The 18,876-nt window shown below is 37.4% G+C and overlaps 1 protein-coding gene across 1 annotated transcript; it reads left to right on the top strand.

The window, feature by feature from the left end:
* The first annotated feature begins 464 nt into the window (after positions 1-464).
* Positions 465-18,758, top strand: LOC137393239 (PIH1 domain-containing protein 2-like). The gene is made up of 8 exons (XM_068079695.1): positions 465-493; positions 4,922-5,120; positions 5,596-6,002; positions 16,498-16,671; positions 16,821-16,944; positions 17,059-17,621; positions 18,295-18,587; positions 18,683-18,758. Exons 3-7 carry the CDS (start codon positions 6,000-6,002, stop codon positions 18,427-18,429), a joined length of 999 nt encoding a protein of 332 aa, XP_067935796.1. The 5' UTR covers positions 465-493; positions 4,922-5,120; positions 5,596-5,999; the 3' UTR covers positions 18,430-18,587; positions 18,683-18,758.
* Positions 18,759-18,876: the final 118 nt, after the last annotated feature.

The following is an 18,876-nucleotide window of genomic DNA, read 5'->3' as shown; positions in this document are numbered from 1 at the left end:
GTTGTAAGGGGTTGGCAGCAGATGGGAAGCCAAGGTGAAGAGACCTTTACTCTTTACCAAGTCACTTCCACAGCAAGCCCTGGTTCTCAGGCTATGAGTTGTGCTGTTTGACAATAAAATTATTTCTAAAAAGGATGGTTTGCTCAATTATATGCTAGTGTTTCTATATATTTTTTAAATATAGAGCCAAATAAATTTAATTTTGATGAATTGTTTGCCCTGTACACTTGCATATAATATTTAAAGAAGATTTCGCAGTTAAATATTCTAGAATTGTTTCATCAATAGCCAAAACCTGGTAAACTAAATACATAAAAAAGCTTCCAACTACTGCTCATGCTTTAAATTGGTATATAATTTTATTGCAGTTTATTCCACTTAAGTATGCAAATAAATATGCTATACAGTTATTAACCAGGGTGCTGACAGAAACATTGATAGATTGGACACAAGGAGAGAAAGCATCAGAGCAGAGAACCTTAAGAGACATCTTGTAAGTCAAATGTTTCAACATGAATTTTCGGTGTATAATTTAGAGGAATTACGCTAACTTTACACTCACTACAGTTCAAATGCAAATACACATTCTTGTAGTATTTTCACTTGCTGCAGTTTTCCTATTTCATCAATTAAATCAGCAGATATATCACAAGTTTAAGATTTATTCTGCAAAACAATACAAACATCCAGCACAAATCGATTTGTTCAACTTTTTTATTCATCATATATTAGCACCATCATTCAAGTGATACATCTTGAAATGATAGAATTGGTACGTTCAATCACACATCGTCATATAACTTTCTACTGACTGTTGTCCTCACTCAATCGACAGATATTCTACAAAGTAGAGTAGAAGGACATCAAAAAGCAATATGTTCTAGAAAATATTGAAAAGTATCATTATGTCATTTACTTGGTCCAGCTTGATACATAAGGAACACAACACTGAACGTGTGATAAGTAGATTTACACAGAGTGACAAAGAGGAAAATGACAGCTACTAAAAAAAATTTTGTAAGTGTTCTGACTCACCATAAATTAATAATTTAGCTGTATATACGCTATTATATACGTATTACAACGTATAGCCTATACAAAATATATACGTTGTATATATGTAATAGTGTATATACAATGTATATACGCTATTACATACGTATTACAACGTATATACAATGTATATACGTTGTATATATGTAATAGTGTATATACAACGTATATACGCTATTACATACGTATATACATTGTATATGTAATAGTAATACACATATTGCTATTATTATGATAATGCTATTTCCACAGTATGTATATATTGCAAAAAGGTTACTTCAACAAGCAAGTGTTGTTGAAAAACCAGAATAATCTTATTGCGAATTTTCAATAAACTGCAGGCTCCATGAGCATACACAAACCTTTCGGTTTTTATAAACAAGGCTGATCTTCTTTGCAACATGACAAAAAAACTAATTCATTACTTGTCCAACAAGTTTATGAAAAGCCGCCAAAACCATATTTGATGTACCAGAGCATGGATGACACTTTCACTGGACCCAAGCTGTGGACAGAAAGGTACAGACATTAGGATTGGCTACTCTATTTAAAGATGACAGTAAGATTACACAAATCATCAAATTTCTAGCCTTGCCTATGATGCCTGCTCAACACAGAGAAGAATGTTGGACCAGGTTGGCAAACAGAGAAGACATTATTTTGCTGAGTATATCAGGTCCGTGCGGATCACATTGACTATATGGCTACCCACTTCATGATCTTTAGTTCACGAGTCCTACAAAAACCAACAACGAAGTGGAAGAGTGCTACCGGCGGTTCAGCTACAGGGCATTTAGCAATGGTGCTCTAAATCTCTACAAACTAATTACATAACTATATAGACAATCTAAATTGACAGTAATCAATGTGAAACTCATATCAGCTAAGAAAATCACAAAAAAGGCTAAGAAATCATCTACGACAGTTCAGGGATGCCAGATGAAACTATGGAGGGATTAGGATGAAAGTGATACAACGACTTCCAGTCTAATGAAGACATGTAGTCATCTTGTTCGTCGTAATTATTTTAGTTGATTTTAAGTGACCAACTCGAAAAGCCGCTACCTGAGACTTCCAGACCATTCAGATATTACATTACATACATGTAAAATTGTAGTGTACAGCCGGCTACACGGTGTTAGCTTTCATATTTTACAGTTATTTTACTGCTCAAATGATGAATTTTTTTTATCGTAGTGTTACCAATTTTTGTCACTATTAGTAATCCTACCAAAACAAAGTTTGCACTCATGGCTCACTCTTTCAGTCAATCAACCAACACAAAATAATAAGAACCACTATATAATATATACACCAAAGATACATATCTTTGTTATACTATTTCTACTCCTATGTATAAATTAGCAATAAGACCATAAAACATACCACAAGTGACCAGAAGAATGGAATTATTAAACTATAAAGCAATTATTAATTTGCTTCTTATTTAATTGCAAGTAATTTGATTGTTTTGGTTCATTCATTCACCCGCAATTGTTTTACTATTAACTCACTATATATACAAACAGATCAATGTCAAACATATCGACTTATTAATACTAATTCACCACGAGTTGCAAACTATTATTAAATTACAAACTATTAATGAATAATGATTCGTAATCAAAAAGGGTACTTTCAGTTTAAGGTGATGATGATCTTATCAGACACAGAGCATCCACCAGAGCCTTGAGATTCTGAGGACACGTCTAAATGTTTTGGTGGTTTGAGGAGCCACCAGTAGTAATAGTAAAAGTGGTAGTAATAGTAACAGTGGTAGTAATAGTAACAGTGGTAGTGATAGTAAAGAAAGACAAGGAGATAATGAATCGATGTGTTCTTTATATTTTATATTCAAACGATTTTGATCGATAGATGGCATTTATCGGTAATATATTTTTCTATCAATGTTTATTGAAAGCACTGCTATTGCATTATTTTTACCGTTTTTCTTCCATTATCTCTTAATCGATCAATCATTGATCAACTCAAAACCCCTGGAATGGCAATCATGTGACTTTTACACTAATAGCGATACGTAATGCATGTGCCATATTGGAGAGTTAATCGTATACTAGTTACGTATGTAAACAAACACTGAAAAATGAAAGAAACGTACATGTTGAAAAGTTGTTTTTCACCTGGGTGTTAATTAAAACTCCTACACAACGTTTAGAGTGCCCTGATAGAAGAAAACCTATTTATAACATATGGAATAGGATATAATAAATGGTAAGCGGATGTAAAATAGGTTTTAGTGAACCATATTATTCATACAAGCTGTTGTATTACAGCTGCATAACCTCAGCAAATAATGTATTCAGGCAAATAACTGTTATTTTACAGATTATATTACATATGCATAGACCAAAATGGAGAAACTTAGCCCATGAAGTATTTCGATAAAAACAACACATATGCTGCGAAAACAGAAACTGTTTTCAAGATAAAAGCTGTGATAAAGATGTGATAAAAGCTCATGAATGTATGATATGTATGATACAGTATCTGTAAAATATGGAATAAACTACTGCAACAACTAAACGGAAATTAAATACAGTTGTAATAGTAGATAATAAAATAATGTAGACATTGGAATGCAGGAAGTAGTGTAATCAGATTATTAAACTTATACATAAATGTTACAGAATCTGTGTAAAAGGAGATTTGTATATGACTGGATATTGAGCCAAGGTGCATCAGAGTTTCTTAGAACTAAATCAGATTAGAAATAGCAGCACAACAACAGCTACAGATGTATATTACAATGATTATATTGTTACTGACCTTTAAAAATTACTGCTTAGTATTCTTATGCGCGAAGATGCACCTTGCAGTTTGAATGTACGATTTTTAGTATAATGATGCTGTCTGAGATCGTTAATAAACTGAATGAGGTTTCTCATCAATGAAGCACAGTGGATAGATATACCATCTGCTGTGTTTGCAAGGTGTTTCCCAAGGCAGAACACATCACTAGATCCTACACTACTGATAACATACACCACACAATGGAGTGGATCTGGCTTTGCATTAATACGAAAGTATCGATCTGCGGCTAGCGGGATCCTGATGACACCATCTGATGGGCGCACCAATCCTCCATTGTTTTTTAGCTCAAGTAGAGTATAGAGATGTTGGTACCGGATACTTAGTGGTAACCAGCGACTGACGGCCAATGTCATATGACAGCACTTTAGTTAGTTTTTGCACAATGTAGTCAGCTATATAGACTATACTGTTACCAACCTAGATCAACGTACCCTTCTTTACGCTTGAGACGTTGGTCATAGATAAGGTGTTTTTAATACTCATTCCATCTATCATCAGGCAGACACGAAAAAAACGCCATAAAATGACAGTTCATGCATTACAGAAAATATAACCCGGAGAAATGTACCTGATCTGACAAACAAAAACAGCTTTAATTTACTGAGCATACTTTTGAAATCAGCGATTGAATTCAAAACAATATTGTTAAACACAATGCTGCTAGGTTATTCATCTTAAAGTAGATAGCTACATGTATATCTAAAAGTTTTTTAAAATCAAACAGCACGCAAAACAGCGGCAGCTGTCTCAGCAAATGCTTTTGAATATGATGTCTGCAGCTTAGCAGAAAATGTTGATGTGAATCTCTCTAATGATGCATCTGCGACAATCGTTAGTACTCCTTGGTAGTATTTCTGCAATTTGTTTGTTGTCATTTCTGTTTAAATAATCTCATGGATGCAGTCCATTTTGCATGCTTGTTAAAGAAATTTTTATTAAGGATTACGCCTGAGATGTGTGTGAATGACTTCCATTGAAAATTGCCACATTTTCATTTCCATAGCGATATGGTAGCATTTTCACCTATTATTTTCAGATCATGACTACAGCATTCAGATCGAACGAACAAAGGCTAAGGTGGAACAGTTGCAGAACAGACTAACTAAAGTAGAGAATGAAAAGTGAAATGCTATTGATCGGGAGAAAAGAGTAATAACAAAGTGTGCAGATCTTCTTGAAGAACTAAAGGAAAAAAATGTCCCAAGTACAGAATTAGAGGATGTCTTGCTATCAAGGTGTGATAACTTCCAAGTGTATCTTCTTTTAGATGTTGTTCAGTACGTTCAGTTATTCAGTTTGAAATACTACAGATATAACGGGCTGTGATTTATGCTGTTGCTGCCGTTGCTATTCTAGATATACTAATATCATTATTCAAAAACGACGCTAGAGAATTTTCAGAGAAGCAGAAAAAGTTTGCCATAACTTTTCATCAGTACTCCCCAAAGGCTTATGAGTTTCTCACAGCAACACTTTCATTACCCTTACCCAAGTCAATCAGAAAGCAAGCAAATCATAAATTAAAAATGTATTTTTTTGCAAATTATGGTTGTGGTGTGCAGATGTTGCCAAGGTCTATTACAAAGAGTGTAGTAATTTCTGTTTACACAAAGTACATTACTGAAAAATATTGATACAATGCTAGTCTAGCTTAGTTATCACTCTGAACTAGTGGCTCTAATTATGCTTGTTATACTGCATTTATTGCAGATGGCTGGAAGGAATAGCTAGTAAGAGCGCACTAATAAAAATGAAAGAAACGGACCCGGAAAAAGTGTACTCAGTGAATTCCAGCTATTTTTGATTGTCAGAAAATATCCAACATCTCAAACAAAACTCCAACCCAAATCTGTTGGACCCTACCGCATTACAAAATCTCTGCCCTACCAAACATTCGAAATGGAACGAAATGGAAAATTCTGTGTGCAGCACGAAGGCAGGATTAAACTATATCAGGAAGCTAGTGAAAACACTTTTCCAGGAGAAAACACTCAAGCCACGAACAAAGCTTGGCGGAGAGGAAAGAAGATACAGCAACCTGTCTTGAGCCCACGCCACTGGTGACAGAAACGTTAACCAAGCAAACAAACACTGATGTAAAGCAGGGATCCCTTATGGTAACCATAAAGCTAACGCATTTACAAATGTATTGGCTCAACAAAATGAAAGCAGACGATGATAAGCCATCAACTATTCTGGGACAGAATAGTTGATGGCTTATCTCCCTTCTATCTTAGAAGGGAACTGTGTAATAAAAAAGTTGGCAATAATTACAAAACGGAGTTTCCACCATTGTCATCGCGGAGTTTCCACCATTGTCATTGTGGAACATTGAGCACTTGAGACAAAAATGATGGCCATGAAGAGAGCCGAGATGGGAGAAGGGATTGAATAATGTGACTATAAGTTTGTACCCGCATTTATAGGCTGTCAGCGTGCGTAGTATAATTGGTCATGTGTTCTCTGGATGAGTCTATAACTCCGCTGCTCCAAATTGCTGACTCTATGTACCTACATTACTTTGTATGCGATGTGATTTATCGTGGTTTATTCAAATTTGAATAGTTACTTACTATGCATTCTGCTTAACAGACATCTAGTGTAGTATATATTATGTTTCAGAGTAGCAAATTTTTATGTCAACCGTTTATTTCCATGCTGTTTTAAGATTTGCATGTTACTATATAAGTACTCAGAAAATTGTTAATACTCGTGTTACGTAATTAGTTAGTGACAAATATTATCGTTTTTGTGTTCGAAATATTTTATTGTGGCAACAGTTAACCTAATTATTGTGCAGCCAATCAACTGTGGATTCTTCCCTTGGTTTGCTATATAACCATAGATATATAAACCAAGGTTGGCCAATAGGGAAAAAGCCTGTCAGACTTAAATAGTATGATGTAACGTCATTGTATTGTACCTCATGCTTGACTGCACTGTTGTTAACAACGGAGCTAATGAGGAGAAGGTGACAAAATCACATTTATTTTCACATGAAAACCTTCTTGGATATATAATCCAGTAAACTAAAGCAATTCTGTAATAATATCTGATAGCCACCATAGATTAAAACTATAAAGGCTATGAACTGTTGCACACAAATCATGAGCCATCAGGGCTTTATTTGCCACCTTCTCCTATCTCCATTCTCTCTTTTCCCCTTCTCCAAACAAGAAGTGAGAAGGGGAAAAGAGAGAAGGGGAAAGGAGGGGGAGGGGCAAATAGCCCACCCACCTGGAGAGCCAGACCCTGGCTAGGTAAAAGACTAATATCATGCTGAACTAAACATGACTAAATATGATGAGCCTGTGAAGTTTTGAACTGATCAGGAAAATGGAATCAATGGCTTTCTTAGCTAGAGCTGGAATGAGACCAAGGAATGCAGAGTCAGACCAGACTCAGGGTCAGCAATGAGGGCCAAGATCGGGTCGGATCGAGTCAGCACGCGCCAAATTTTTATTCATTTAAGGTTAAGAGATAGTTCTTTTACAGCCTAATGTTGTGACATCAATAAAATAAGATAAAAGAAACCATTATCACACCAATCATTATATTTTCTGGCTTGGTTTATAGATACAATTTACAATTTATGGCTAGACATTGGTGGATCAATGCTATTCAATGGGTGATAGATTAATGGCATGATTTGGCTAGGGATTTTATTACAGATTTTATTTTCAACTGCTATTAGAATCAACAAGAGATTAGTTAAGAAATACCTTGCAAATATAGAAATAGATAACCCAGCATAGTGGAAAGCAAAAATCCATCACTTCCCTAAAACCTCTGGTATTAGTGAAAGAAACTAAAAATAAAATAAATTTTCTGGATTGAAGGTTCTTAGACGCGCTTTTAAGTTCCTCATGATGCCCTCGTTGTAAATGCCTCAATAGTATTGAGGTGGACCCTTCTTTGTAGCTTAAAGGTTGACTTGCAACAAAATTCACATTACAGTTATTTGGTATCAAAAGATTCACCATGTCTTACTCTGTTGTGTTGTAGGTGCTAAATACCGGTATGTGGAAATAGGATTACAAGCTTTTAAAAGCTCAAAAAACGAAAAGCTGCCATAGATTGGAATCTGTTTATTTCTCTGACGTAGTCATTACAGTTTGGTCATCGTCTTGTCCCGTGATGTTTTCACGTGAATTGAAAAGCCAATAAAAAGCTCAATATGAAACTTATCGTAACACTAGTTTATGACAAACACTTCGGGTTTTACCGAATACCCCGTATCAAATATAGATGCTCTCTACTTTACAGTTTTGTTTCGGCATTATTCAATCGTCAAGTCGTAATCTGATCACGTGACCCGATACTTCGAAAATAAATTTTGCAGCACTTTTCGATTATCACAGGTGACCAACAGGCTCGTCATGATTATCAGACAATGATATGTACTCCTTCGAGCTAAGGTTAAAATGTTTAACGATTTTTCACGGTAGGTTATAAGATATCAGTGCTAAAAGTGACAGCATTACAATGACGGTAAAATAGACGCGTAAGAACAATAGACATGGTTTTATTGAACGCGTGAAGTATATTTGTGAAAATATTTCGACGAATGAGGTTGCATGAAAGTGTGAACAGAAACCATCCTGTAACAACTACGTTCCATTTGAGCCATTTTGGAAAGCGAATCCAAACTACGGCGGTCTCGTGTGGCTGCGATTAACTGTTCGTTTTTTTAGCTTTTATGAGCTTGTAATCACATTCCCATATATTTCACCCCTAAAACACAACAGAGTAAGACATGGTGAATCTTATGATGCCAAATAACTGTAATGTGAATTTTGTTGCAAGTCAACCTTTAACTTGCTTTTGCATATTGTACAAATAACTTGGTATTTTCCTTTCGTGACTGGCTTCTTCATGAACTCCCACACCACCGACATGTTGATTATTTCTTGCCGAAGAACCTTGTGAAACCCATAGTTCGAAGACTATTGTTGCAGATGTAAAAATATAGTCTTGACTCACCTTGTTTTATTTCACCTGGTCCTTCCACGCTAGGACTATATGCGACTCCATTTCAATCGCACTTAAAAAGCGATATACAACTGCTGTTGTTTAGCCATAAACCTACCCGTGTCTTTCTATAGGAAGACCCGAGGGTCGGGTGGCTCGACCCGGGCACCTCTGACCCGGTAGGTCAAAACCAGACGAGCTACCCATGCCAGCTCTATTCTTAGCTTCATAATGCGCTCTAATCGAAATATATCTCTTTGCTATCTCACGAGCTAGGCTACTAGCTTGATGATTACACTTAAACAATAGCATGATGTTGAACCTCAGCAACTTGTCCATGGTGGCAATTAGTGCTAGCCTGGGAAAAATTTTCACCAATCCCGCACAACTAAGCAACACACTCGTCGCTTTCTCACTGTGGTTGCAAACCTCAATCACCGCAGGCGAAGACAAAGTCAAGCCACCACGATTCTTGACTGTGATTAGGGAATTCGTTGCTTAATTTACATCATAGTTGGTAACATCCACAATGCTAGTGATACAATCATTACACTTCAGGTTTGGTGACCTAGCCAGCTACATAGCCAGCTGTAAAATAATCATTCGGTCTCATTTTTTACTTAAGACATACTTGCATACTCATCATATTTAGTCATGTTTAGTTCAGCGTGATATTTGCCTATTTACCTAGCCAGGGTCTGGCTCTTTGAGTGGTTGGGCTATTTGCCCCCCCCTCTTTCCCCCTTCTCACTTCTTGTTTGGAGAAGGGGAAAAGAGAGAATGGGGATAGGAGAGGGTGGCAAATAAAGCCCTGATAGCTCATGATTTGTGTGCAACAATTCATAGCTTTTATAGTTTTAATCTATGGTGGTTATCAGATATTATCACAGAATTGCTTTAGTTTACTGGATTATGTATCCAAGAAGGTTTTCATGTGAAAATAAATGTGATTTTGTCACTTTCTCGGCTTCTCCCCATTAGCTCCCTTCTCCCCATTGTGAAGAACAGTGCAGTCAAGCATGAGGTACAATACGATGACGTTACGTCATGCTATTTAATTCTGACAAGGCAACCGATGGGAATAGCTATTATTGGCCAATCTAGGTTTATATATCTATGTTTTTTCTACATAACTTTTTGTGCGAAATTCGCATGATTACCAATGGAGCGACCAACATAACATAGCAACTAAGCCGCATAGACGGAAGAGAACAACTCCTTAAAATTGCAGCTGACGCATCGGGTGCAGTACGTCTTGTGACAAGCTGTTGTAATGCTCGCCCGCTCGCCGGGGGAACAACTCCGCAAAAACAACAGTTTTTTCAAGACAGGCTAACCTAAGTGGAGGGTAAGTCAACGAAAAACAATTGTTCTGAAATGTTCGAGTGCCTAGTTCAAAGTCCATAAAACTGCCGAACGATAATTCTATGCACGAAGCTATAAGAAAATGTTTTTAGCAATACAGCGAGTCTTTCGTTATCATTAGATTACCGCGCATCGCGTTAATGCTATAGCGACTGATAAATAAATGACTCGGTATTTATCCGAGCGCACAAAACATAAATCCGTGAGTTCACCAGGAGATTTTATTTTTGCAGAAGGGTAATCTCAATTCCAAAAGAGTCTTGCAAAATTTGAAAAAAATGACAGCTCTAATTAACATTTAAGTAGAAATAAACCATTTAACACGTACATTTTCTGTCATTTTCTACTGCTTGTTTACACACGTAACTAGTACACAATTAACTTTCCAAAACTGCGATGCGCTACTTGTCACTATCAGTGTAAAAGTCACGTGATTGCCATTCTAGGGGTTTGAGTTCATTGGTTTTACTTTTACCCCGAGGCTTACAATCTCTTGCTTTCTTTAGCGTTTATGGTAGGAAACTGAGTCTATAGTTGCGCTTCCGTCGTTAATGACTCTACGTTATGTTAGGATGCTGACTGTTATCTCACGATAAATTAATTCGACGCTGTAATAGACATTTGGTTAATTTTTGTCAAGCTCTTCAAACGTTTGAACATCTACACAAAATACACGTATAGCTTGTAAGCTAATATAAAATGAAAGTGTGTTGAGAACGCTATAAAACGCTATGCTTAAACGATAATTTATATTTAATATTAACAAAAATAAGCAAACATTAATTAATTCTTATTACATAAATATTACAATGTTTACTTTAGTGAATCACACATAGATATTATTTAATACTATTTGTTTTTACATAATACAAATATTCAAGGCTGCACATTCACAGTTCCAATTAATATGTGAATAGTGAAGCAATTAGCTTTGCTTTTTTGAATATGCTTGATACTGTCTCGGAAGTGTTAACACTTCAACTCTTGTACTTCTCCAAGTGTTTGCTTATGTAGAGTTTTACTGCTATTTAAATAAATGAGTTTTTTGCTATTGCAGCTAGTGTTGTTAACTTTGCTACCTACGAAGTTCTCATTCTACGACTTTACTGCTACAATGGTCTTAAAGTAGTCAACTTACTTAACAAGTCATGGGGTTTTTCAAAAGTTGGTGATTTTTCTAGATCTAGCTAATTAGACTCTATTTTATGGTTTGAAATTGGTACACACATTTTAATACTGACTTTGATGCAGAGTATTCTAGACTGATTACCAGATTAGGTTGAGTTGTGCAAGTGGAGGTTGCGCACTGCATTTATAGATTACCACGCTAAACTACAAATTTTAGTACTGTCGTTCAATTTCATTGATGGCAACCTTTTGAGAAAGCAGCTATCATATGCCGAGCAACCAACACATTAGCCGAGCTTATGAAATTTTTGCACATAAGTCTTCAAGTGCCAAAAGTGTCTGTTGTTTTTATTAGGTAGGGCATACAGTTTCATAACTTAAAAAGTGTCACGTAAACACATTCAATGAAATGATAATTTTTTCAGAAAACTACATAGAATTATGTTTATTGAACTCGCAAAGTAAGTTTGTTATTTTTTTGCGGTAGATTATTGTTTTGGTTTCATATATTTAATAGGTCAGCTTTCAGGAATTTATTAGGATTTATTGGCAAGGTACAAGATACAATAAACAAAATACACATACGCCATTGAGCTCGTGCTAACACATCCCCGGAAAACAGAAACTGCTTATATACTGCTATCTATAACATCTTCCTTCTAAATCTTACTGTATAAACCATAAATGGTAGATTAAAAACTGGTAACATGTGATTGTCTTGACCGCTCGAAAAACAAAAAATAAAAATTCACAGCAAACTTACACGCGCTACTACTAAAAAACTACAATATTTAAGTAAGACACGGGATCCCACCCAAGGCCCTGGAAAAAACCACTCAAGAGCATGAGGTGTCAACCCCACCACAACCCTAGGAGCTGCTCATGAACACTCATACTGATCTAAATACGCAGGTATCTTTAGTTCTCTACCAAATTTAGATCGCGTTACCAACGAACTCAAAGCGGGGACAGTTAGCGGTGCGCTCGCAACGCTAGCCGGCGGTTCTTCAGAACCTCTTGGTACACTCATGCGAACTCTGTTTTGATCCCCAGCATTGGCATTTCTTACAATCTCAGATCCATTGTTGCCCATAGAAAATTCTCTTTGAGGAATTGGCTTGTTGACTTGACTACTTCGTATATCTACACCGCTATGTCTAAAGAGCATGTTATTGTCTGTCTTTACTAAATAAGATCTATCACTATATGTTCCCTCCATCTCACCTTGTATCCATTTATTTTTGGCAGTTTTAAAATACACTTGTTCCTTTGATCTAAACCCTTTTTTCTCAGGGCCAGCCTTCTTATCATGGTATCATGGTAATACTTATCCTTTGTTTTATGTTCGCCCAGTGCTAATCTGACATCACTTAACTCGTAGGTCTGAACTTGGTACCTAACTTCCGGGAGTGGCAGGCTGCCGCGTAAAGAGCGTCCTTGCAAAAATTGGGCAGGGGGAGGCAAGCCCTCTCCAATAGGGGTGTTGCAAAGCATGGACAACCCAGCCCACCAGTCCGCACATCGGCCCATCATGGACTTTACCATCCCAATAGTGCGCTTCACTTTGCCATTTCCTGATGGGTGAAGTGGGGAACTAGTTACATGTTTGATACTTTTTGAATTACAATATTCTCTGAAATACAAAGACGAGAACTGAGGACCGTTATCCAATACCAGTACCTGTGGAGTCCTAGAATCAGAAAACACCTGTGATAGTGCTTGTGCTACAGTTTAGCAGTGTTAGTTTTCAATTCTTTTACCGCAGGCCATTTTGAAAGATAGTCTACTAACATAAGGTACTCCTTACCTTTGAAACTAAATAAATCGACACCCACTTTCTGACATGGGAAATCCGGGATTGGTACCGGAAGCAGTGGTTTCTTCCTACTTTTTCTTTCCACTGTACGACAAGGCTCACAAGCCAGGCATTTATCTTCTATACATCGTCTTAGGCCAGGTCAAAAACAGCTGTCTGAGCGCATTGCATTGTTTTAGTTATACCCTGATGAGCCAGATGCAATGCCTCTAAAACCTCATTTCTCAAGGTCACTGAAATTACGAGTCTACTGCCATAAATACAATACCACCTACCTCAACTAGATTATTTCTCAGACTCCAAAAGGGTATAGCTCTACTTGGGCATGCTCGTCTAGCTGTTGGCCAACCTTCCCTGATGAACTGTAACACAACCACCAGTTCTTCATCATTACTCATAGCCTGGGCATACTTACCCATGGTTTCTTCCGATCGAATTACAACCTTGCATATCTGCATCAGCAGATTTGGGCCCAGATCTTCTACCAGTCCCGTACCTGCAAGGCACGTTCTGGATAGAGTATCAGCTATCACCATATCTTTACCAGAAACATAAGTCAGCATGAACGAATAACTTAGCAGCTCTAGTCGCATTGCTGCCAGCCTAGGTGAAAGTGTAGCTATCTCTTTTTCCATGATACCCAACAGCGGTTTATGGTCCGTGGTAATTTTGACATGTCTGCCTAAACAGTAATATCTGAATCGTTTGCATGCAAAAACTGTAGCCAATAGCTCTCTCAACTGCTTTGCTATCATTGGGTATGACTATGTTCTTCACCGCACTTACCTTGTCGGCCCCAAGCCGGACGCCGTGCTCAGACAACTGATGACCGAAAAAAGTCACCACTTGCTGTCCAAAACACTTTTCTCTTTGTTCAGTGTGAGACCAGCGCTTTTACATCTCGCTAAAACCTGATGGAACCTATCATTGTGTTCTTCTAACGTCTTAGCATGAATCAAGATATCGTCTATATAGACTTCTATTCCCTCTATGCCTTGTAGCATATCTACCATTTTGGCATGAAATAGCTCAAGTGCATTACAGATACCCATAGGGCATCTGAGATATCTAAACTTACCATATGGTGTGGCGAAACAGGTGAATCTCGAAGACTCATAAGTCAATGGCAACTGGTGGAAGCCTTGTTTCCAATCTAAACAACTGAAATACTTAGCCTCATGCAGACGAGCAAATATCTCTGTGCTAGCTCTAATGAGACATTGTGTTCTTATCAACTGAGTGTTCAAGTACTGTGGATCTAAACATATTCTGATTTTGTCATTTGATTTTCTCACAGTTACTGTTGGGCTTAGCTACTCTGAGGGCTCCTCATCCCTACATATGATACCCAAATTTTCCAGTTTATACAACTCTTCTTTGAATTTCTGTCTTATACCCTGTGATATTGTTCGAGGCGCCACAGCTTTGGGCACTGCTATGGGTTTCAACAGAAATCCCGGTATAAACCCCAAATCCTTGATTGCGGGTAATTCCAACAGAGTCCCTTTATGCGCTGAACCAACGACTATATAAAACATCGCTTTGCATGCTTTTTGATTGTTTGCTACTCGCAGTGAGACTTTACCGATTGGTCGAATTTGTTGGCCCCCAAAACCCAGTAGTGAAATTATAGTGCTCTTGATGCGACTAATCCCCAAACCCTTTAAAGTAGACATGTCCATAATGCTTACCTGGGCCCCCGTGTCAACTTGACATTTTACAATTTTTTATATTATGGAAATATCTAGGAACCAACCCCTTTTACCCCCATTAACACTAAATACTAAAAAATCAATGTCACTCTCTTCTTCAGAGTCTGGGATCCCTACAGACACCGCCAGTGCCTGCTGCTTCCCATATGTATTACCATCCCATTGAGACACAACTTCTACAGAGTTTTTAGAGAACTGTCACTTCTTTGCCCTCGGCTTTGTTTACAAGCTCTAGCAAAATGATTAAATAGATGGTATGTGTTGCACCACTTTTCGTACGCAGGACACCTGCCTTGAGCATGGCTCCTCACAATATTTACAGTCAGAAATCAGATTTTTGTTAGTATGCGGTGCGGCTTGACTTCTGTATTTGCTTCGGTTAATTGCATTTACTGGCACCCCTCCATCTTCACCACCTAGGCCTACTGAATTTACTACTGAGCAGCTAGAGCTACCTAGCCCATCAACTTCCTCTTGCTGATGCTTAAGAATTATTTCTTTGGCTCTCATTTTTGATTTGATATTATCTAGAGTCACCCCGTCATCCAATTGTAACTTCCTGGATAACTCTTTGTACTTCATACCTGCCGGGATTCTTGTCCTCAACATTGACACCCATTGTTCATCTCCCCAACCAAATTTCGTGATTAACTCATACAGTGCCCTAGTGTTCTCTTCATTGGATTCATGGTTGCCTTGAACGCGGTTAGAAAACAGTATAGTGTAATGTAGTGAGCAGCCTCGGGGTTGAAAATATGCATCAAATGCAGCTAATGTTCTATCATATAATGTATTTGCAAGTGTACCACTAGTATCAGCTGCTATGGTTAGCAAAGGGAATATTTTTTTCAGCTTCCCCATTACAAAAATAAGTATTTCAACTTGTTTTTGGGCTGTTTTGGCATCAATATCAGCTGCACTCCTATATCTGGCAAAACGCTTTTTCCACTCAGGCCACATTTCACTGGCATTAGTGAAATCCAGTTCACTGGGAAATTTTACTGCAGGCATAATTTCGGTAGATCAAAGTGATACTATATGGTTGCTATATTGTACTTATTTGAGAAGTTTAAAGTCTAATCAATATGCCATTGATAGACTGATTTGCCTGTGGCACGCTTGGTTGAGACAATGTCTCACTTCTGACAGTTCACATCGATCATAGGGTGATTGCTAACCCTACTCGCAGCGCCATGTTTTAGTTTCATGTATTTAATAGGTCAGATGTCAGGTATTTGTTAGGTTTTATTGGCAAGGTACAAGATACAATAAACAAGATACTCATACGCCATTGAGCTCAAGCTAACACGTGACTGTGACTGGAAAACGGAAACTGCTTATATACTGCAATCTATAACAATTATAGCAGATTGAATGAGTTTTAGTAACTTTTGACGCAAGACGTTTTACTGCCCTGCAACCGCGTTATTTATTTATTTTTTGCATTTCTTTTATAGTCATGTAAAGATGTACTAAAAAAAAGGTTTTTATTTTTTACTTCCAATGTATTGCATCTTGCAAAACTTTGTGAAAAGAAGGGCCTGTCATTCAATAGCAGCTGATGTACTCATGATAGGATTCTATGATCATGTATCTTATAATAACCGTAATACTGTATAGAAAAAGATGGAAGACCCAAAGATGTTAGGTCAGGCCTCACAGATATGGAGCATGCTAGATGATATGGCGGAAAACAATCCCTCAGCATACAGAAAGTTCATCGATAAGCAGCTAAAAGAAGGAAGAGAACACAATAAGCCACCAGAGCCCCACATGTGTGTGCAGACATGCTTGGTAGGTTGGTACTAAGGCTGAGTTGAATTGTTTAAATGATTAGTTTGCGATTCAAATATGATAAATTTTTTGTCGCCTGGGTTCCTCAAACTGACAGCCTTCTGTTCGAACTTATTGGTACAATTCACTTCCTATAAAATTTTTTGTAGTCTTCTACCTGGATACCAGTGTATATAAATCTGTGTAGCTGGAAGCATATAACTAAACCAAAAGATGACTCGGCCCCCATACCAGTGTTTGGAGGAAAGCTAATAAAAAAAGACAATGAGCAAGGTATTTGCTGAAAAACAATCTAAGCTCTGACTTTTGATCTTATTATGTGATGTCCATAGAATGTAAAATTATTTCCAGTACTAGTTGTGAGGTCGGAATTGCTTTTGGTTTTAGACGACGAGCATTTCATCATTAATGTAGCATTTCATCCGGAGGTTTTGGAAAAGTTCGGCAAACAATGCACTCGCAAAGATGAGCAAGAAGCTCTCATTCATCTTGCCATTACATATGCGGAAGACCAAAATAGTATCAAACTGTCAGCGCACTACTATATTCAGGACTTTAATTTCAAAGGAGACAATGGCAGCATTAGAGATGACTTCGGACTGCCTCAGGATCCCATGAAAAAAGAGTTGGAAAAACTTGCCAAGTCTTTTGCCCCATTAGCTGATATCGCCACTAAAGATCCTGAACTGATAGAACAGCAATTAAATGGCAGCGAGGTCAAGGTCAGCTTGGAAGAAAAAAATCAGTCTGACATTAAAATACCAGGGGTGACAACACATCAAGACTCAAACGGTTCAGCATGCAAATTAATAGAAGAAATAAAACTGACCCCAACTTACACTCTGACCTACAAAAATGTGGATGTGGCTAATAATACTAAAAGTATTATGGTTAAGATTGACCTTGAGAAGGTGAAGGATGTTCAGGAGTGCATCTTGGACATTTCAGAGGTATGTGTTACAATGTCTTTGACCTACATGCTGACACTACTCATAGTGACATGCCAAAATTAAAGGACTTGTTCCGAACTCGTTTGCAGCAGAATTGGTGACCGACCATTTCATTGAATTTCAAAGCCAAAGCTCATGAATTCATTTGACTACATCATCTCCATAGTAACCTGCAATGTTATTGAACTTTGAGAGTTTTTTAGATTTGTCATGACCAAAATCTCATACAAGATTATGTTATTACCAAAGTGCTCTGTTACTGAGGAGTAGAACCTTTTTGACTAACCAGTGTAACACTAACTTAGGACCTGACTTTGAATGAAGCGTCAAATCATATCGTTACTGAAGCTTTTTTGTCTTTGGTAAACAACATGATCACTCTATTAGGGCATGCTTGCATGCTATAAGATGGGATGTGATCACTCTGTCATGGCATGCTTGCACGCTATAGGATGTGATGTGATAACTCTGTTAGGGCATGCTTGCACGCTATAAGATGTGGTGACTCTGTTAGGTCATGCTTGCACACTATAAGATGTGATGTGACAACTCTGTTATGGCATGCTTGCACGCTATAAGATGTGATGTATTATGAAACTTTGTTTGTTAACTTCAAACTGTGACACAACTCTGCCTGTGACATCATAAGCACTGTGGCAGTGACTACTTGTAGAACACTCTGCGGCTATCTTCAAAGGACTACAGTCTAAATCTAGACCTTCCGGAAAGTATAGCCGAGGATGAGGTGAAGGCCAGATTTAGTCGTACTAAGCATCAACTCACAGTTACCTTGCCGATATTAGCGTGACTTCTGGTTCCCATTGTTACTTTCATATACTATGTTATAGCTTTTTAATACGTTCCTTTATAGAACTAATAGCTGGTTCAGTTGCTTGTGTATAATAATAAACTGAACAAGAGGTCAGTGTATCTCTAATATGTTCAATAGAGGTACATATTTCAGTTGTCGATGTAAGTTTCACTATATATCAAAATGTGTGTTATCTTTGTAGCTTTCTGCACAAAAACAACTTCGCTTGTCATTTACATATGTTTGACAGATTAATGCTAGGACCTAGGGCTAGGACTAATGCATTATTTCCTTTTACAACAATACATTGGTTGGACTAGAAGCATCAATACCGCAGTACTGGTAGACTAACAGCTACTTGTACATTGATCATATAAGAATGTTTCTTGTGCCCTACTTCCTTCTATCTTGTTAAGGATTTACTTTTACCAGACTAGCCAATTA

This window comes from Watersipora subatra, chromosome 4 (genome assembly GCF_963576615.1).
Source record: "Watersipora subatra chromosome 4, tzWatSuba1.1, whole genome shotgun sequence".
Classification (NCBI taxonomy): Eukaryota; Metazoa; Bryozoa; class Gymnolaemata; order Cheilostomatida; family Watersiporidae; genus Watersipora; species Watersipora subatra.
Note: the sequence above shows the minus strand (reverse complement) of the source record. Positions and strands in the feature narration are given on the sequence as shown.

Excerpts from the sequence above, each read along its gene's own strand:
- LOC137393239 (XM_068079695.1), top strand. Across the intron at positions 16,945-17,058 it reads AAAAAAAGACAATGAGCAAG|ACGACGAGCATTTCATCATT; the intron begins GTATTTGCTGAA and ends TTTTGGTTTTAG. Across the intron at positions 17,622-18,294 it reads GCATCTTGGACATTTCAGAG|AACACTCTGCGGCTATCTTC; the intron begins GTATGTGTTACA and ends GACTACTTGTAG.